Source organism: Microcaecilia unicolor, chromosome 1 (assembly GCF_901765095.1).
Source record: "Microcaecilia unicolor chromosome 1, aMicUni1.1, whole genome shotgun sequence".
Lineage (NCBI taxonomy): Eukaryota > Metazoa > Chordata > Amphibia > Gymnophiona > Siphonopidae > Microcaecilia > Microcaecilia unicolor.
The window spans coordinates 736,744,860-736,762,794 of record NC_044031.1 but is presented as its reverse complement, the minus strand read 5'-3'; the positions used below and the strand labels follow the sequence as shown (position 1 = coordinate 736,762,794).

Below are 17,935 nucleotides of genomic sequence, written 5' to 3'. Positions count from 1 at the left end.
CCTCTTGCAGCCTCCACATATGGCATAGCGCTTCCCATGCTCTGAAGGTGTCACCATCCACATGTCATACTACAGGCCTAAGTGCTTTCAGCCCCAAACCTCTGATCTCCCAGTGTGAACAGAAGACCACAACCAGCTGACCCCTCTACTGCCACAGCCCCTCTAGCTCATCTCACAGCTTTAGTTTCACTCTTCATTTTTCTTCCATTTATACCTGCACTGCTTCTAGCATGCTGACTGACCCAATACTTCCTTCCTTCCCTTTTGTTTTCTTATTTGGGCTTGGGCTGGAAGGGAAGAAAGGCAGGAGGGATGAGAAGGAAGGGAGAGGGACCCGAACTCCTCGGAGTATCAATCCTAGTGGCTAACGGGCAGCTGCAAGATGAGGGTCCAGAGATGGCCTGCTCATCTGGAAGGAACAGTTCTCCAACTGACCCCCAGAAGCCAAGCCAGACTCTTCAGACCACTCTGCAGCAAATCTGGGTACTACCTACTGCAACTTTCAAAGGGAAAGTATATGCGTAGTTCCGCTCTGAAAATTGCAGATAAGAAGTCTTCTACGGCTGTTTGCAATTGTGCTGATTTATAAATGTCAAGTCCTTGTGTACACATGTTTTTTAATCATTTATTTGTTTGGTCTATATTGTACTTTTAGGAGGCATTCATGAGTTTTAGTAATGTATTGTTAGATTATGCTCTGTTTTGGACCATTCACATTCCGATGACATCAACGTTGTCATTGGAACGTATCCAAGATGGATGCTGGAACGCATAGCGTTTTTTACATTTACTTTTTCTAGCGATTTTAGAAGTGTTTTTGGTTAACAAACATTTTCAAAAGGGTACAGTATATAAGGTTACTAGATCCACCTTCAGTTTTTACATTTTATTGAGATTTTTATGCACTTCTGTTTTTAAGAATGGGTCTAAGTGGCTTTATTTTGCTTCTTTTTTGCTTTTTATTTCTTTTCAAATGACAATAGTTTTTCATTCAATGTTTTAAAACCTGTTTTGATATATATATTTTTTCAAGTCACCTTTGACCTCTCAGTGTTTGAATAAAAAGCAGTCCTGTTTTTCAAGATGGCTGTGTTGCTGTATGACATCTTTTTCCCCCTCAGTGCATTTCCCTTAATTGGCCTTCAGGTGGTACCTGTCCTGTGCTTTAAAGCTACAGCTGTTTTCCTTTCAGCTTATTTTCAACGGGAAGAGAGGAAAGCCCCTGAGGGAAAATAACTGCAGTGTCATTGGCCAAATACCCTCATTGTTAATGCTCTGGGCCCTGATTGACCCTGAAGTGCAAGATTCAGCCAGAATGTGCTGTAATTCCCTAGTTTCAGAGTGGGAGTGTGGACAGTGAAGATCTCTGCACTGAGACCCTGCTCAAAACCTGTGCACAATTTTTCCTGAACTCCCCAGGTACTACTTAGGAAGTAGGAAAGTGTTTAGTTAGTTTTAATGTTGATTCCTGTTAGTTTTTACCAGTTATTGTTTGCTCTTTACATCTTTTCACCATTCACTGTTCTAACTTTTTATGATAATAAATCTATTACTTTATTAGCTCTGTCGTCCTAGACTGACTCAGAATCCTGGTAAGTTTGTGTGCTTGGTCTGTGAGTGTTTCCTAGGAACTGTGGGACCCCCAGGATTGTGGCCCCAGTGTCCTTAGAAACCACCAGAGAATTAACTTGCGGGTGGGAGATTCACCCAGAAGCGAGACCCAGTGCTATGAGTGGAGGATGCCAGAGTAGTGGCCGCAGGGTTAGCCCCAGGTGGGTGCTAGGTGTTTCATGACAGGTTGATTGCACATTTTAAATGTGGACGTGAGGTAAGAAGCTGTAGCTCTGCCCCCATATTTCAGGAGTTACTGTTTATAAGTACTGCCTTATTATTTTATTGTCTTCTTTTTAGTAAGATGTCTTTCATAATATCATTCTTTTGGCTTTCAGTTCCATCTCTTTCATCTTTTTATTTTTAGGCAGTCTTGGATGTGCAATTACTATGTGCAATGACCCACACGAGTATGGAATCAAGCTTCCAGGTACTCGAAAGACTGCGAAAGAGCACGAGACCGACTATCCAGCCCAGCTGCTCAAGAAACTGGACCACACAGCCTGTGTTGTGTTCACTCTCCTGAAAGGAATTCATCCAAATCAGCCAATCGTCCAGACAGGGATGTATCAGAATACCCTCTTTGTGTAAAACCGCCACCAGAACCACCATGACTTTGGAAAAGGTCCAAGGAGCTGTCACAAGGTCAAAGGGCAGCATGCAAAACTGAAAGTGCCACCCCAGCACAGCAAAACGCTGATGGGCTTGCCAGATGGGAATAAGCAGGTAAGCCTCCATGAGATCCAAGAAAAAGAGAAATTCTCCAGCTCGGTCCGCGACAATAACCCACCGTAAAGTCTCCATAATAAAACTGAGCAGCTTGGGGGCTCTGTTCACCCGTTTGAGATCTAGGATAGGCCAAAAAGTGCCTTCCTTTTTGGAAGCCACCAAATAGATGGAATAGATTCACTGCTTCAAAGAAATGTAGTAGATTGGTGAGGCAAGATTTCCCTTCACTAAATCCATGTTGACTTTGTCTCATTAATCCATGCTTTTGAATATACTCTGTAATTTTGTTCTTTATAATAGTCTCTAGACTCACCGGTCTATAATTTCCGGGATCTAGTCTGGAATCTTTTTAAAAAATCGGCGTTACAGGGTGGCCAACGTAACGCCGATCCATTCTGTTCTTTGAGACATTCTTTATTATTAGCAAAGGAACTACATACCCAAAGAAGCAAGAAACTGGGGGATCTTTGGGTGGTATCGTTGCTGAACAGTGTTAAATATACGGAGCAGCCCTTCCAGGCAGAGCAGGGAAATGCTTTTTCCTTTCTCTTTCTTCCCAGTCTCCTCAACTGCAGTGGGGATTGAAGTATATCTCCAGAGTAGGACCCTAGACAGGGTAAAAAGGAACAGAAAAAGAAGGCAAACAAATAAATACATCAAATTATAAAAGATGAGAAAAGGTACATGGATGCTGCTCTGAAACTCAGGTCTACATGGGAGAGTAACATGTCACCCATGTCAGTCAATTGTGCTGGTGCTTTCAGACTCCTCAGCAGTGCAAAGAGAAAACAATCTAGCTCACCACATCAAGATAATGAGAAATGAGGGCAACCTTTACTAACAGCAGACACCTTCAAGTAAGGCCAAGAAAAAGTGGATTTGTTCCACTACTTGTTGCTGCCTTCCTGTCCTGGAATATTTGCATCTTTAACTACCCTACTCCGGGGTGCTCAAGTTGGGGGCAACTTTTTTCTTACGATATCCTTGTAAGTGTATTGTATACCATCAAGCGGTTAAATATGTGTTTTTTGAATCAGTTCAACTTTCTGAATTCATTACAGCCAGAACTCCTTAAAGGTTAGCTCTGAATAGGATTATAGACACAGACAATAGACCGGTTTAATTTCCTTTTGTATTTACCTGAGTTAATTCTCCAATTTTGTTAATCTTGGATCCACAAAGCGTGGACTTGAGTGTACTCAGTCAAGTACTTGTTTCTTTATATTTGCTACTAAAATATTACTGATGAAGGTACCTTTTCTTGTTTCAAATATGTATGTTATAAATATTTGAAATTAATAAATATATTTAAACATAACTACCCTACTCCAACATAATGTTTCAACAACCACTGTGCCATTTTCAGACTGATTAGGTGTGCCATAGGAAAAGTCACCACTGCCAGATACTCTCACCAGCAGAGGTAGTCACACATACCTCTCACCTCTCTAGAGAGAGTAGGAGCCCTGAAGTGTGGGAATTAACAGCCAACATGTAAAGTACAAATAGCTGGGCCTTGCAGAACACACGCTGCAGACAGCACCTCCTCCTTGGAGTCACTTCCAGCCTCTGGTAAGGCTTTCAGTGCTCCCCTATGAGTCTTCTCCTATGTCCACTCTGCCTGCTATGTGATGGTCGATGTGCCACACAATATTCTTTAAAATGTAGGGAAACAGATTAGTTGAAGTAAGCTATCAATTGATAACAGTACAGTTTTACCTGGTGATCTCACAGAGGTATTTGAACATCTTCTCCATGTTCTGGCCATCTGGTCCATCTGCCTGGCCAGTTTCCTCCAACTGTTGCATTTTCTGCAGTGCCACACTAACAGCATAGCGCATAAACTCGTTACTGGCCCGCAGAACAGACAGACTCTCCTCATGGGATCTGGCACTGTCCCTGGATCAAGAAAACATGAAGAGCAATTCTATAATTGGACATTGGGTAGGAGCCTATTCTAAAAAGGCATATAGGCACCTACCTTCCTTTATAAAGTACTAGCTTAACAGGGTATACATGTGTGTATAATTTAGATGCGAGTGCTTAAACCACAGGATAGGTGTCTTGCCTGCATGAAACTAAGTGCCGCAGATATGCACAAACTCACCCATGATATTTCCAGATCCCACCCACGTGTATATCCAACCTGCAAACTACACACTATCAGAAATTTGCAAGCAGTTACAAAATAGCACATAGGCACATACATGCTAGTATTCTAAACACTTACACACTTACTTGAAATATTATCTGTCACGAAACGCCTACACAGGCGTTATCTCCCTGGTCTTCAGTTTGTGATGTGCCTCAAGGTTCTCCTCTGTCCCCAATTTTATTCAACCTTATGATGATTCCTCTGGCTAAATCCCTTTCTAAACATGGTCTCAACCCTTTTATCTATGCTGACGACGTTACCATATTTATTCCCTTCAAATCTAACCTGGCAGAAATTTCCGACAAAATAACCAATGGTATGAATATCCTAACTTCTTGGGCCAACGCTTTCAAAATGAAACTGAACAAAGACAAAACTCAATGCCTAATCCTCTCTTCCCAATATTCCACATTCCATCCAATTACTCTCACCACTCCTGATGTCACAATTCCTATATCCAACATTGTACGGTGGCTACGGGTCAAGCCCAGTTTTTCAAGCATCTTGGCAGCGCCGGGCATGAAAAAAAAAAAAGCCGACAGCACACAAGGGCGGCCATGGCTCTCCTTTTGTTTTTCTGTCATTTTAATTCAGCCATTGCTGGTCTGCTGTGGCCGCCCAGCCCCTTTCTTGGGGTTGGGTTTGTTTTCCCTTCCTTCTCGGGCTTCATTTTCTTTGGAGTTACAGTGCTGGGGGGGGAGGGGGGGGGTTGGTTGAGGCTGCTAGTCTTCAGCTTTTGACCCTTCAGTCTGCTCTTTGGCATATGCCTGCTGGCCAGACCCGAGCAGGCTCACTTCCTTTGGAGGCTCCTAGTCCTAGATCCTTGTGACCCCTGAGCACCTGAGGGGAGGGGGGGTGTTGGCGTCTCGTGACACTGTGAGGGTGGTTCTGGTTGCACCCTGTTCTGATGCAGGGGTGTTATGTTGTGTTACACAGGACTTATTGTCTGAAAATACCGATACTTAGTTCAATGTGGATCACAAATTGAAAAAAGAAGCAGAGACAAAACCTCAAGAATCATATAGTAACAATCATAGATTTTAAAGAAGATAATGCAGAGAAAAAATCATAAACGTTACTTCAAATATTTTTTTTTATTATTATTATTATTGCATTTGTACCCCGCGCTTTCCCACACAATGTATGCTCAATGCGGCTTACATAGTAATTTGAAATACAAAGTTAATAGAATTTTAATAAAACAGTAGTAAAACAATGTAAAGTTGGGCTTAGTAGTGTATGATAAGTTGAGCTAGATAATATATGACTAGGATAAAAGAGGGTAGACAGGATAGGATAGTGTAATTTGGGAGAAAGGGTAAGGAGGGATAAAATTAAGGAGAGATGGAAAGAGAAGGATGGGAGGTTGGTATTTAAGTCAGAACAGAATTGGGAGTGGAATTTGGCGAGATTAGGTTGGGGCATTTGGGTAGGCTTGCTTAAAGAGATGAGCTTTCAGCATTTTTCTAAAGGCAAGAAGTCGTTTATTAATCGGATTGGTCTGGGTATAGCGTTCCAAAGCTGGCTGCCCAAAAAGGAGAAACTGGATGCGTAGTAGGTCTTGTATTTAATTCCTCTACAATTGGGAAGGTGTAGGTTAAGATAAGTTCATGAAGAAATAGATCTGTTTCTAGCAGGGAGATCGATCAATTCATTCATGTAGCCAGGGGATTCACTGTGGATGATCTTGTGGGTCATTGTGTTGATCTTAAAATTTATTCTTTCTTTGATGGGGAGCCAGTGAAGCTTTTCTCAAAGAGGTGATGCACTTTTGAATTTTGATTTGCCAAAAATAAATCATAAAATTGTTTGAGAGCTTTACAAAATAGTTGATAATTCCTGAGCAAAGTGATTTCTAAAGATAGGGAATTCCACCAAGATGCAGCTAAATAATAAAGGGAGGAGAAGTGGCTTCTTAAATCTTATTGAACTGATTGTTGGAAACTTTAACAACATATGGTCGTGAGTTATCATGCTAGTAGACGAACTGCCATGTAGTAACTGCCATGTAGTACCTAGATCAGATAGGTATTGTGGAGCATCACCATAAGCAATTTTAAACACTGTTGTAATTAACAAACTTAATCCTCGCCTCTACTGGAAGCCAGTGAAGCTCTATTAACAAAGTGGTAGCCAGCGTAAATATGCCAGCAAAAAAAGTCAAACGTGCTGTTGTATTTTGGATAAGCTGCAATCATCCTAACATTTTAAGGCAACCACTGAATATAACATTACAGTAATCTAATCTTGACAAGGTTAAGGCCGGAACTAACAGACTGAATTTATCGCGATCAAAATAATTTTGAATTGTTCTTAGTTTCCATAATATATAAAAAAAATTTTAGTTAAAGATTTAACATGTTGAGAAAATATAAAATAAACTCTCTCTACTTCCAATATTCTGGAACAAAAATCAAATGAAAATTTCACAGAATGAAACATACCCAACCAAAGAAATTTGGTTTTCTCTGGATTCAATTTAAGTCTATGACTGAAGATCCAATCTTCTATAGCTTGGAAGCATAGCCCGTTCTTTCAACGTGGTGTTCCAATCCCCTTTTACTGGTAACTACAAAGTTATATCATCAGCATAGATAAAGAATGGAATCTCCAGCTTATCTAATACCGATCTCAAAGGGCGAAGCAACACGTTGAATAGTGATGACAAAAGTGGGGACCCCTGAGGGACCCCACAACCTGGAGTCCAACCCGTAGAGAAATTACCTGCTTGTCGCACTTTATGACGGCTAGTTAAAAACCCTCTGAACCAACTTAGAACTTTTTCACCTATTCCTATATCGCTGAACCTGGAGATCAGAATATTATGGTCAACAAGTCAAACGCAGCGGGCAAGTCAAATTGCATTAGAACCACAACTGAGCCAACATTTACCATGTGCGAGGAGGTACTTGAGGAGCTGCACTGTGAATGCACTTGAAGTCAATAAGAGGAGTTTGGACTATATGCGGAAACGGATAGGGAGCCAATGAAGTGACTTGAGTAAAGGGCTAATATGAGAATAGCGAAACTGGTGGAGTATTTATTTGTTTGTTTGTTACATTTATATCTCACATTTTCCCACCTATTTGTACACAGGCTCAATGTGTTTTACATAGTGCCAGAGAGGCTTTTGCAGATTCCGGTGTGAACAAATACAAAGTGGTGGTATGGTACGATAAAGTTCATGTGGCACAACCACAAATTACGGAATTATAGAACGGAAGAGTTGTGATTATGTCCATTACGTGCTTTAGTTTGGTTGTGTTGCAGAGATCAGGCATTTAAGTTAGATCGGTAGGGTATGCCTTTTTAAACAGGTTAGTTTTGAGTGAGTGATTTCCGGAAGTTTAGGTGGTCATACGTCGCTTTCAAGGTTTTTGGTAATGCGTTCCACAGCTGTGTGCTTATATAGGAAAAACTGGATGCGTAAGTTGATTTGTATTTAAGTCCTTTGCAGTTTGGGTAGTGTAGGTTTAGATAAGTTCATGTTGATTCGAATGTGTTTCTAATTGGTAGGTCGATCAAGTCTGTCATATATCTCGGGTCTTTGCCGTAGATGATTTTGTGAACCAGGGTGCAGATTTTGAAGGCGATGCATTCTTTGATTGGGAGCCAGTGTAGTTTTTCACGGAGGGGTTTTGCGCTTTCAAATCGCGTTTTGCCAAATATAAGCCTAGCTGCCGTGTTTTGAGCGGTCTGAAGTTTCTTTAAGGTTTGTTCTTTGCATCCCGCATAAATTCCACTGCAGTAGTCTACGTGGCTTAGTACCATTGATTGTATCAAGTTGCGAAACGTTTCCCTTGGGAAGAATTGTTTCACGCGTTTGAGTTTCCATATTGAATGGAAGATCTTCTTTGTCGTAGATGCCACTTGGCTCTCTAGTGTTAAGTTATGGTCCATTATAACGCCAAGGATTTTCAGGCTGTCTGAGATAGAAAGGGTGTGATCTGGGGTATTGATACTTGTGGGGTTGTCTGCGCTGTATTGGGATGAGAGAATGAGACTGTGTTTTTCTTTATTGAGTTTTAGTTGAAATGCATTTGCCCATAAGTCCATGATGCTCAGGCTGAGATTGATTTCGTTGGTGATTTCTGTCAGTTTGGTTTTGTAAAAAATGTATATTGTGGCATTGTTTGCATATATGAAAGAGTTAAGGCCTTGGTTGGATAAGTGGGGTCATCATTAAGTTGAATAGGATCGGTGATCGCGGTGATCCTTGTGGTACTCCACAGTCCACTTTCCACTGTGATGATATGTTTGAATTTGATTTTACTTGGTATGTTCTTATGGTTAGGAAGCCCTTGATCCAGTTAAGTATGTTTCCACCAATCCCGAACTTGTCTAGTAATCTTAATAATATATTATGGTTTACCATGTCGAATGCACTAGACATGTCGAATTGGAGGAGAAGGATGTTTTTGCCTTTTGCTATTTCCTGCTTGAATTTGGCTAGAAGAGTGAGTAATACTGTTTTAGTGCTGTGGAGGGGGCGAAAACCTGACTGTGATTCGTGTAATATTGAGAATTTGTTTATATAATCTGTAAGTTGTTTGGATACTATACTTTTCCATCAGTTTGACCACCAATGGGATAGATGCTACTGGACAGTAGTTAGTGATTTTGTTTGTTTTTTTCTTGGTATCTTGGAATATAAGTCGTGCAGCAGAAGTTTGAACAGATTGAAGGGGAGAGATGGCTTAATGGGAGACCTGTGAGAAGCAAGTTGCAATAGTCTAAAGCGAGCGGTAATAAGGGTATTGGTAAGGGTTTTGGTAGTGTGGTCAGAAAGAAAAGAATGGATTTTGGTGATATTTATAGAGAAAAAAATGACAGGTTTTAGGAGTCTGTTGAATATGTGCAGAGAAAGAAAGAAAGAAAGGAGTCAAAGATAACCCCAAGGTTACGAGTTGAATATGTGCAGAGAAAGGAGTCAAAGATAACCCCAAGGTTACAAGCTGATGAGACAGGGAGGAAAAGTGTTATCCACAGAGACAGAGAATGGGAGAAGAGGAAAGGTGGGTTTAAGGGGAAAGATAAGAAGCTCACTCTTGGTCATGTTTAGTTTCAGATGGCGTGAGACTCCAGGCAGCAATGTCAGACAGGCAGGCTGATATTTGGGCCTGGATTCCGGCTGAAATTTCTGGTATGGACAGGTAGATCTGGGAGTCATCAGCATAAAGGTGATCCTGCCATACAATCATAAAATCCAATAGGAAGTGATCACTCCAAGGTAGTAGGGTGCTAGTATTAAAGTTTAAGTTGCAGGTTCATGTCTCTGAATGAGTCATAGCAGGACTATCTAAAGCATGAACTTTTTCATGAGAACAGTGAATATGTGGATATTCAAATCCTAAATCAAGAAAGTTAAGGAACTCGGAAGCCTTTTTATCTGTACTATCTTCAAGATACAGATTCACACCTCCAACAACTAATGTAAATTGGTAATACATAGAATGTCTCGAGATAAATTCTTGAATACTATCTTTAGAGTTCTACCACATATTTGGAGGACAATATATAACTATGCAGCAAAGTTTTCTCAAAACTACAACTTAACATCTCAACTGAAATAGTAAAAAGTTTATCCAATAATTTTACAGAAAAAAAAGACCCATACAAAATCGCCAAAGCACCACCTTTTTTTCACCCTGTCTGGGAATATGCAGGATCTTAAATCCTAAGGGGCAAAGTAATCATAACCTTCGGTCATCCTCCATAGAATACCAAGTTTCAATTAAAATTTTTATTTATTTATTTATTGCATTTGATCCCACACTTTCCCACCTATTTGCAGGCTCAATGCGGCTTACATAATGTTGTTAACAATGTCATTACAAGATATCATATACAGTTAGTATTGTGCAGAGATTGAGTAGGGGAGAGAGAAGAAGGGAGCGAGTGATCGGTCTGCATCATATTCTTCAATCAGGTCTCTTATTATATCTGACTTTTGTACTGCTGATTTTGCGTTCACATACAGATATGGTACTGGTGTAAATGATCCAACTTTGTCCAACTAAAGGTCGATATGAATCAAATGCTTCTTCTTAAAAATGTCCTTGCTCTTACAGGGGTTACCATGATACCGTTTGTCATATCTTCTTCCCTGCATTCGGGTGGGGCTCTGGTTACATGTTAGTAACAGCCAATAAGATTATTTAAATTGGCTGTTCTTCTTCTGAACCATGTGTTATGATTGCTTCTATCTGATAGCTGTACAGGAATGTTCTTATCTTCAAAGGTATATGCTAATGCAGTATCAATCCCCAACCCCACCCCACGAACATTATAAAACCCCAGAGCAGTAAAGTAACATAAGACTTCATAATTATTAATCAATACTACACACAGTCTTTTAAAATATGAACTAATGACTTTCTCTATAAAACAATCTAAATTACTAAAAAGTATATGGCCAAAGAAATTGCTCACAGAGCCAACATTCTGAGATACCACATCTCAAAACTAGTACAAATTATATCTCATTAGAAATGAGTAAAATATAAAATTACACCCCATAGGTATGGGTGTGAAAGCAACAATACAGCTTTGCCTTATAAAATTGCTGCCTAAAATAACTATAATGGAAAATGACTAATAACGGTCAGCATTTAACCTTTATAGTCAAATACTGCACCCAATGTTGCACAAAGCTGTGCACCTTCAGCTTACACCTTAGGCTGCGCACTGCTAGACACCGCGGTTAAATCCCCTACAAAGTTTAACACACTGACAAGTGGGCGGAGTTTACTCCCACACCCAGCCTTCATAATGACAAAAAGGATTTGAACGGAGTTTGCTAACATTCCATCTCAAGGGGTGTGGGAGCAAAGTCAGTTACAGCCAAGGTAGTTTAAAGGCACAAAGACTTGCTTCTCAGCACTGCAGACAGAAAGAGCAGGAAATACAAGTTGATAACTAGCTCACTGTTAAATTTCTCACAGCGTCTAATGTGGTGACCAGTGGGCAGAGCTTACTTTCACACCCAACCTTCAGAATGACAATAAGGATTTGAATGGAGTTTGTTAGCAAAGTCAGCAATTAATTTGCAGCCAGACTTACAGGGGCTCTTGGGCCTCAGTGGGGTTCCTCGAACCCTCTTTTCAGCTAGGACACCTTAGGGGATCACCCTCTTCTAGGCGGGCTCACTGTCATATTATGCCTTTCGAGGCTGTCCTCCCTATGGTGCTTCTCAGTTCCTCCTCTCCATTTAAAGTAATATTCTTCTAATCTGTTAACAATTTATCAGGGTCTGTTTTAACTAAGTTCAAATGTGAAAGTACTAAATCCCAAAATATATCTTTTCATTTATCCTTCTGCTAGTATAATCCGCTTGTTACTCAAAGATGACAGAAAATTACAGTTCAAGGTAAAATTACAGCAATAATGGTCTGACCAAGGAACTGGTATCCAGGAACTAAAAGACATTAAGCCAGAGAAATTACCAACTACCATATCAAGAAAGTATGGCCCTTTTCATGAGTTCGAACAAAAGTTGAGAAATGTGAATTATCCAACAATAATAAAAATTTAGAAACATCAGTATAGTCACATTTCTCTAAATGCAGATCAAAATCACCAAGTATTATTTAACGAGTAAATTTTGTACCAGGTGGTCTATATAACAACAACATTCCAATAGGGTGTGAAGCAGGTTCACCAGCATTGACAGAGTAATTGACGTGTAAGAACTAACTGTAGAAAGTGAAAATTCTTAGGAATCACAGCCAAACCTCCACGCTTCCTATCATTCCTGGGAACTTGTAACATCGTATAACCAAAGGTTGAGGCTATTCGAGTATTCAATGCATATGAAATTCCTTTGGGATTACATTAATTGAACATTAACAGTTGACATGATCTGCAAAGTGGAATCTTTATCCTGACGGTTTGTCGAAGGTTTGGTGAACAGAGACATTTCATCATTATATATAACTGTTATCTTGAGAGATTCCAATTGCAACTATGAAGGAAAATATGATATTTAACTTTGACGGACTATATGATACTGTATCTTTTGTACCCTGAAATGGTAATGCCATAACAGGTCTTTGTAAGCCACACTGAGCCTGCAAATAGGTGGGAAAATGTGGGATACAAGTGCAATAAATAAATAAATAAAATCTTTAAACACAATTCTTAAATACAGTTTTGTTGGATAATTTGTATGTCACAGCACAGGTTTTTGCTGTTGAAAAAAAGAATCGTTATACATTGAGATAATTGTCCTGTTATATTAGCATGTGTAACAATTGTGAGAATCAGAGAAGCCACAGAGCCCAGAATGAAGGGGGGAAGAGAGAAAAGCCAGAGTGGAAAAACTACAGATCCCAGAATGCATTGCAGGAGGGGCGGAGGCAGGAGCTTAGAGAACACAGATTTCAGACTGCTTGGAAGAATAGGAGAGAGGAGGACAAACGAGTACCTGAGCCACATGAGAGGAAAGGAGAGGGGGCTGATTGGGAGATGGAATCAGCTGAGGAGAGGGTGGAACACCTGAGGGAGGGGGTGGAGAATGGGGGGATGGAATGGGAGGAGTTGGAGCAGATAGGAGGAGGAGGTGTGGAAGAGGAAATGGAGGTGGGAGAGGAAGTGGCTGGAGAAGAGTGACTTCTGGAGGAGCCCAAAAGTATCAGGAAAGAGTAATAGTCAGGAGAGATCCGGCGGGTGGTTGTCAAGAGGTAAAGTGTTGACAAGTGAGGGTGGTGGATCTTTAAAAGCCTGGCTAAGCTGTGCTGGGGAAAGAAGCCTAGCTAGGCTGAACGGTTGTGAGGCCTTGCTGAAGAGGGCGTTGTTGGGAAGCCTGGCTAGCAGAACTGTGGTTAAAGCCTGACTAGCTGAACTTTGTGGGAAGGCTGGGCTAGCCGAACTGTGTTTGAAGCCTGGCTAGCAGAACTGTGGTTAAAGCCTGACTAGCTGAACTTTGTGGGAAGGCTGGGCTAGCCGAACTGTGTTTGAAGCCTGGCTAGCAGAACTGGGTTCAAAGCCTGACTAGCTGAACTTTGTGGGAAGTCTGGCTAGCCGAGCTGTGTTTGAAGCCTGGCTAGCAGAACTGTGTTTAAAGCCTGACTAGCTGAACTTTGTGGGAAGTCTGACTAGCCGAGCTGGGTGTGAAGCCTGGCTAGCAGAACTGTGTTTAAAGCCTGACTAGCTGAACTTTGTGGGAAGTCTGGCTAGCTGAGCTGTGTTTGAAGCCTGGCTAGCAGAACTGTGTTTAAAGCCTGACTAGCTGAACTTTGTGGGAAGGCTGGGCTAGCCGAACTGTGTTTGAAGCCTGGCTAGCAGAACTGGGTTTAAAGTCTAACTAGCTGAACTTTGTTTAAAAGACTGTCAAGCGGAACTGTGTTGCACCGCCTTGCTAGCGGAACTGTGTGGCAGTGAGAGCGAACTGCACGGACGAGTGTGGAGTCGGAAGTGGACAGCACGGATAAGTGAAGGAGACAACTACGCGGCCGGGAGGAGCGGCTGACATATGGTGGCAGTGGTGGGATTACAGTGAACCTTCACGGAGGAGGAGGAGAGGCCCCTGGAAGGCCGAGGGAGTGCCAGACCTGACCCATCGAGTAACCAGAGCGAGGTGGTGGTGGCCGGGAGATTCCTGAAGCCCGTCGAGGGGGCCAACGCTGACAAAGGCGCATTACTCGCCTACCCAGGTAAAGGGTACCTAGGGAGGAGGCGAGGGAGGATATAATAAACGGGGAGGCACAGTGCCTGTGAATTAGAATAAGGGTTTTGTGAAAGTCCGCACTTGGGTGGCTGTTTTTTTTTTGTTTCCCCTCAGATACCGTGGAGCCGGGGGACAAGATGGATCCTAAAGAACTGTTTGCGTTTATGACACACCAATTTCAGAAGCAGCAGGAAATGGCTCATCAACTTTTGGAGGAGTCGTTAGCTGCTTCCCGAGCCCAGCAACAGCCACTTTTGGATTTATTTCAAGAATTGCTGCGTAGTGGAGGCGGACTGCAGGGAGCAGGTTTGAACTTGAGGCCCATCCGTGTGGAGGAAGGAGCGGGGACTGCTGTGCTTCCTGGGGTAAACTGGCTGCCTTGGGGTAAGCTAACTGACTCAGACAATATTGAGGATTACTTGGGAGCGTTTGAAAGGGTGGCTACGGCAGCCGGCTGGCCCCAAGAGCAATGGACCATTCGTTTGGCACCAGCCTTATCTGGGAGGGCTTTGGCTGCTTTTCGGGCTCTCCCTACCCTGGAAATAGCTAATTATGCAAAACTGAAAGAAGCTATTCTGGATAGGTATGGGCTAAATTGTCAGACTTATAGGAGGCGATTTCGGGAGTGGAGGTGGACAGAGGAGGAGACACCTAGAGCACTGCTGCAAAAACTTTTAGATTTAGCGGGCAAGTGGCTAGAACCAGAGAAGAGATCTGTTAATCAAGTGTTCCAGGATGTAGTATTGGAGCAATTTTTAGAAGCTTTGCCTAATGCTCTTAGGGTGGATCTAGTGAGGAAGGGATGTGGGACCCTGGATGAAGCAGTCAGGAGTATGGAGAATTTCTTAGAGTCCCAGCATTGTGGTGAAAAGGGAGGTCAGTTAGGTGAAAGGAGGCAGTTAAGCTTGGGGTTTAAGCCTTCATCTAGTGAGGAGAGGGTGTGTTATAGGTGTGGATGCAAAGGGCACTTGAGAAGGGACTGTGCTTCGAAGTTAGGGCTCACCTCTTATTCTCAGGGTTCAGTGGCTGAGCAGCTTAAACAGACTGTAGAGATCTTGGGGGACAAGGTCACTGGTTTGTTAGATTCAGGAGCTGATCAAACGATGCTGTCCCAGGGGTTGTGGGAGAGAATAAAAGGAAAGGGTGTTTGAACAAGAAGAGGCAAGAGGTAGGCATTCAGTGTGTGCATGGAGCGGTAACTAAGTACCCTTTGCAGCGAGTTAGTATAACAGGGCCTTTGGGTAGACACTGGGTCTGGGTGGCTATCTTACCCCGTCTTCCTCAGGAGCTTATTGTAGGAAGAGATTGGCCTTCTTTTTCTCACTGTTTAAGGGAGAAGGAGGGGTTGGTGGTTACGAGGGCTCAGGAGAGGGAGCAGAAGGATAGAGGGAAGGCATTAGCACAGATATTTCCCTTTCATGATGATGTGTTAGAGAGGCCCGGAAAGACGCGGGGGGAAGGAAGGGTAAAAAAACTAGCGCGTAGGGGGAGAGCGCAGATGTTGGAAGGAATGAGGCACACGGAGGACTTCCCTAAAAGGCCCGGGGAGTTGTTGGAGCAGTTTCCTTCTTTTCTTAAGGAACAGGAATCGGACCATACGCTGCAGTATGCGTGGGAGAGGGCCAGGGAGGAAGGGAGAAGGACACAGGGACCAGCTTTTATTATTGAGAAGGGCTTATTGTTTAGGGTAACAAAAGCCAGAGAAGGGGAGCCGTTGGTGAAGCAGTTATTAGTCCCTCGTGGGTTTCGGGAGGTGATAATACGAGTAGCCCATGATCACCCATTGGGAGGACATAAAGGGACACAGAACACCTTAAAACAACTGCTAGGTCGGTTTTATTGGCCCGGGGTGTATAAGGAGGTGGAGGCTTACTGTGATTCCTGTGGGTTATGTCAGAAGGTGGCGGAAAGAGGGCCAGGGCCAGTACCCTTACATCCGCTTCCTCGGATTGGGGTTCCATTAGGGCGAATTGCTATGGATATTATAGGCCCACTTATTAGGTCCACAAGGGGGTTTATGTATATTCTGGTGATCATGGATATGGCTACGCGGTTCCCGTGGGCAGTACCTCTGCGTACCCTATCAGCCAAGGTTATTGCAGCAGAGCTTATTAGGCTGTTTTGTGAGGTGGGGTTTCCTAGGGAGGTATTGACTGACCGAGGAACGAATTTCAGGTCGGGCATGCTTACCCAAGTATGGGAAGCTTTTGGTATTGTTCATATTAACACCTCGGCATACCATCCCCAAACTAATGGGCTAGTGGAAAGGTTTAATAAAACCTTGAAGACCTTGTTGAGGAAAGGATTAGGCTCTCACTATGAAAATTGGGACCAACTACTGCCGTTTGCTCTATATGTGAGCCGAGAATGTGTTCAGTCCTCTCTTGGGGTTTCGCCCTTTGAGTTGATGTATGGGCGAGCTCCGAGGGGGGTGCTTGACATGGTAAAAGAACAGTGGGTTCCACCGGGGCAGGAAGATAAGACAGTGGTCTCATACCTGTATGACTTAAAGGGGCGGTTACAGAGATTAGGGGCGTTATCTAGGGAGAATCTCAGGAGAGCCCAGGAGTATCAGAAAGAGAGGTTTGATAAAGGGACTCAGGAAAGGTCATTTGAAGAAGGGGATAAAGTTCTGGTCAGGATCCCGGATGGTCCTCATAAATTTACTAGTAGATGGAGGGGACCTTGTACAGTGAAGAGGCAGTTGGGGCCCGTGACATATGAAGTGAGGAATGAACGGGGGAAAAATCAAACCTATCATGTTAATTTGTTGAAACCTTGGATGGAGAGGAAGGTCTTTGTGGGGAAGGTATGGGAGGAAGAGGAGGAAGACTTAGGGCCTCAAATCTCGGAAATCTTTAGCCCCAAAGAGCCAGTGGTGGGGGAAGGGCTAGAGAAGCAACAGAGGGAACAGATTCAGACTCTTTTGAGAGAATTTCAAGATGTGCTTACGTCTTGCCCTGGTGAGACACATCTGATAACTCATAATGTTATTACAGAAAAAAGGAGGGTGGTGCGACAGAAACCGTATAGGTTATCACCAGTTAAACAGCAGGAAATAATCAAGCAGGTGAGGGAAATGCTGGATTTTGGGGTGATAGAGGAGTCAGGGAGTCCCTGGTCTAGTCCGGTGGTGCTGGTGCCGAAATCGGATGGGACGTGGCGCTTTTGTATTGACTTTCGCCAAGTTAATGCCCTGTCCCATCCTGATGCTTATCCTATGCCCCGTATTGAGGAGCTGATAGACAGGCTGGGGCCTGCGCAGTTCTTGTCTACCTTAGATCTAACAAAGGGATATTGGCAGATTCCCCTTTCATTGGAGTCTCGACAAAAGACAGCATTTTGTACACCGGTTGGGCTGTTTCAGTTCAAGAGGATGCCTTTTGGATTGAATTCGGCGGCAGCATCCTGCCAGCGTCTGCTGGATAGGGTTTTGAGGCCGCATCAGGAGTATGCGGCTGCATACTTAGATGATGTTATCATTCATAGTACTGATTGGGAAACTCATCTAGTACAGCTGAGGAAGGTATTACAGTCTTTTAGGGAAGCAGGACTAACTCTGAATCCACAAAAATGTCATTTTGCTAAAAGGGAGGTTAAGTATCTTGGATATAAAGTGGGGAATGGACAGGTGAGACCCTTGTGTGACAAGGTGAAGAGTATCCGTCAATTTCTCTTGCCCACCACCAAGAAAGGTTTGAGAGGGTTTCTGGGGTTAATAGGATACTACAGAAGGTTCATTCCTCACTTTGCCTCTCTGGCAGCTCCATTGA

The 17,935-nt window shown here is 42.9% G+C and overlaps 1 protein-coding gene across 2 annotated transcripts in view; it reads right to left on the bottom strand.

The window, feature by feature from the left end:
• The window catches only part of FANCI (FA complementation group I), a 188,926-nt gene that overhangs the window by 49,921 nt on the left and 121,070 nt on the right, over window positions 1–17,935 (bottom strand). For both annotated transcript variants that reach the window (XM_030189691.1, XM_030189690.1), the window contains 2 exons: window positions 4,060–4,239; window positions 2,781–2,947 (listed from right to left, as the gene is read on the bottom strand). In XM_030189691.1, coding sequence (XP_030045551.1) covers window positions 2,781–2,947; window positions 4,060–4,239 — 347 coding nt within the window. The remainder of the gene's footprint in view (window positions 1–2,780; window positions 2,948–4,059; window positions 4,240–17,935) is intronic.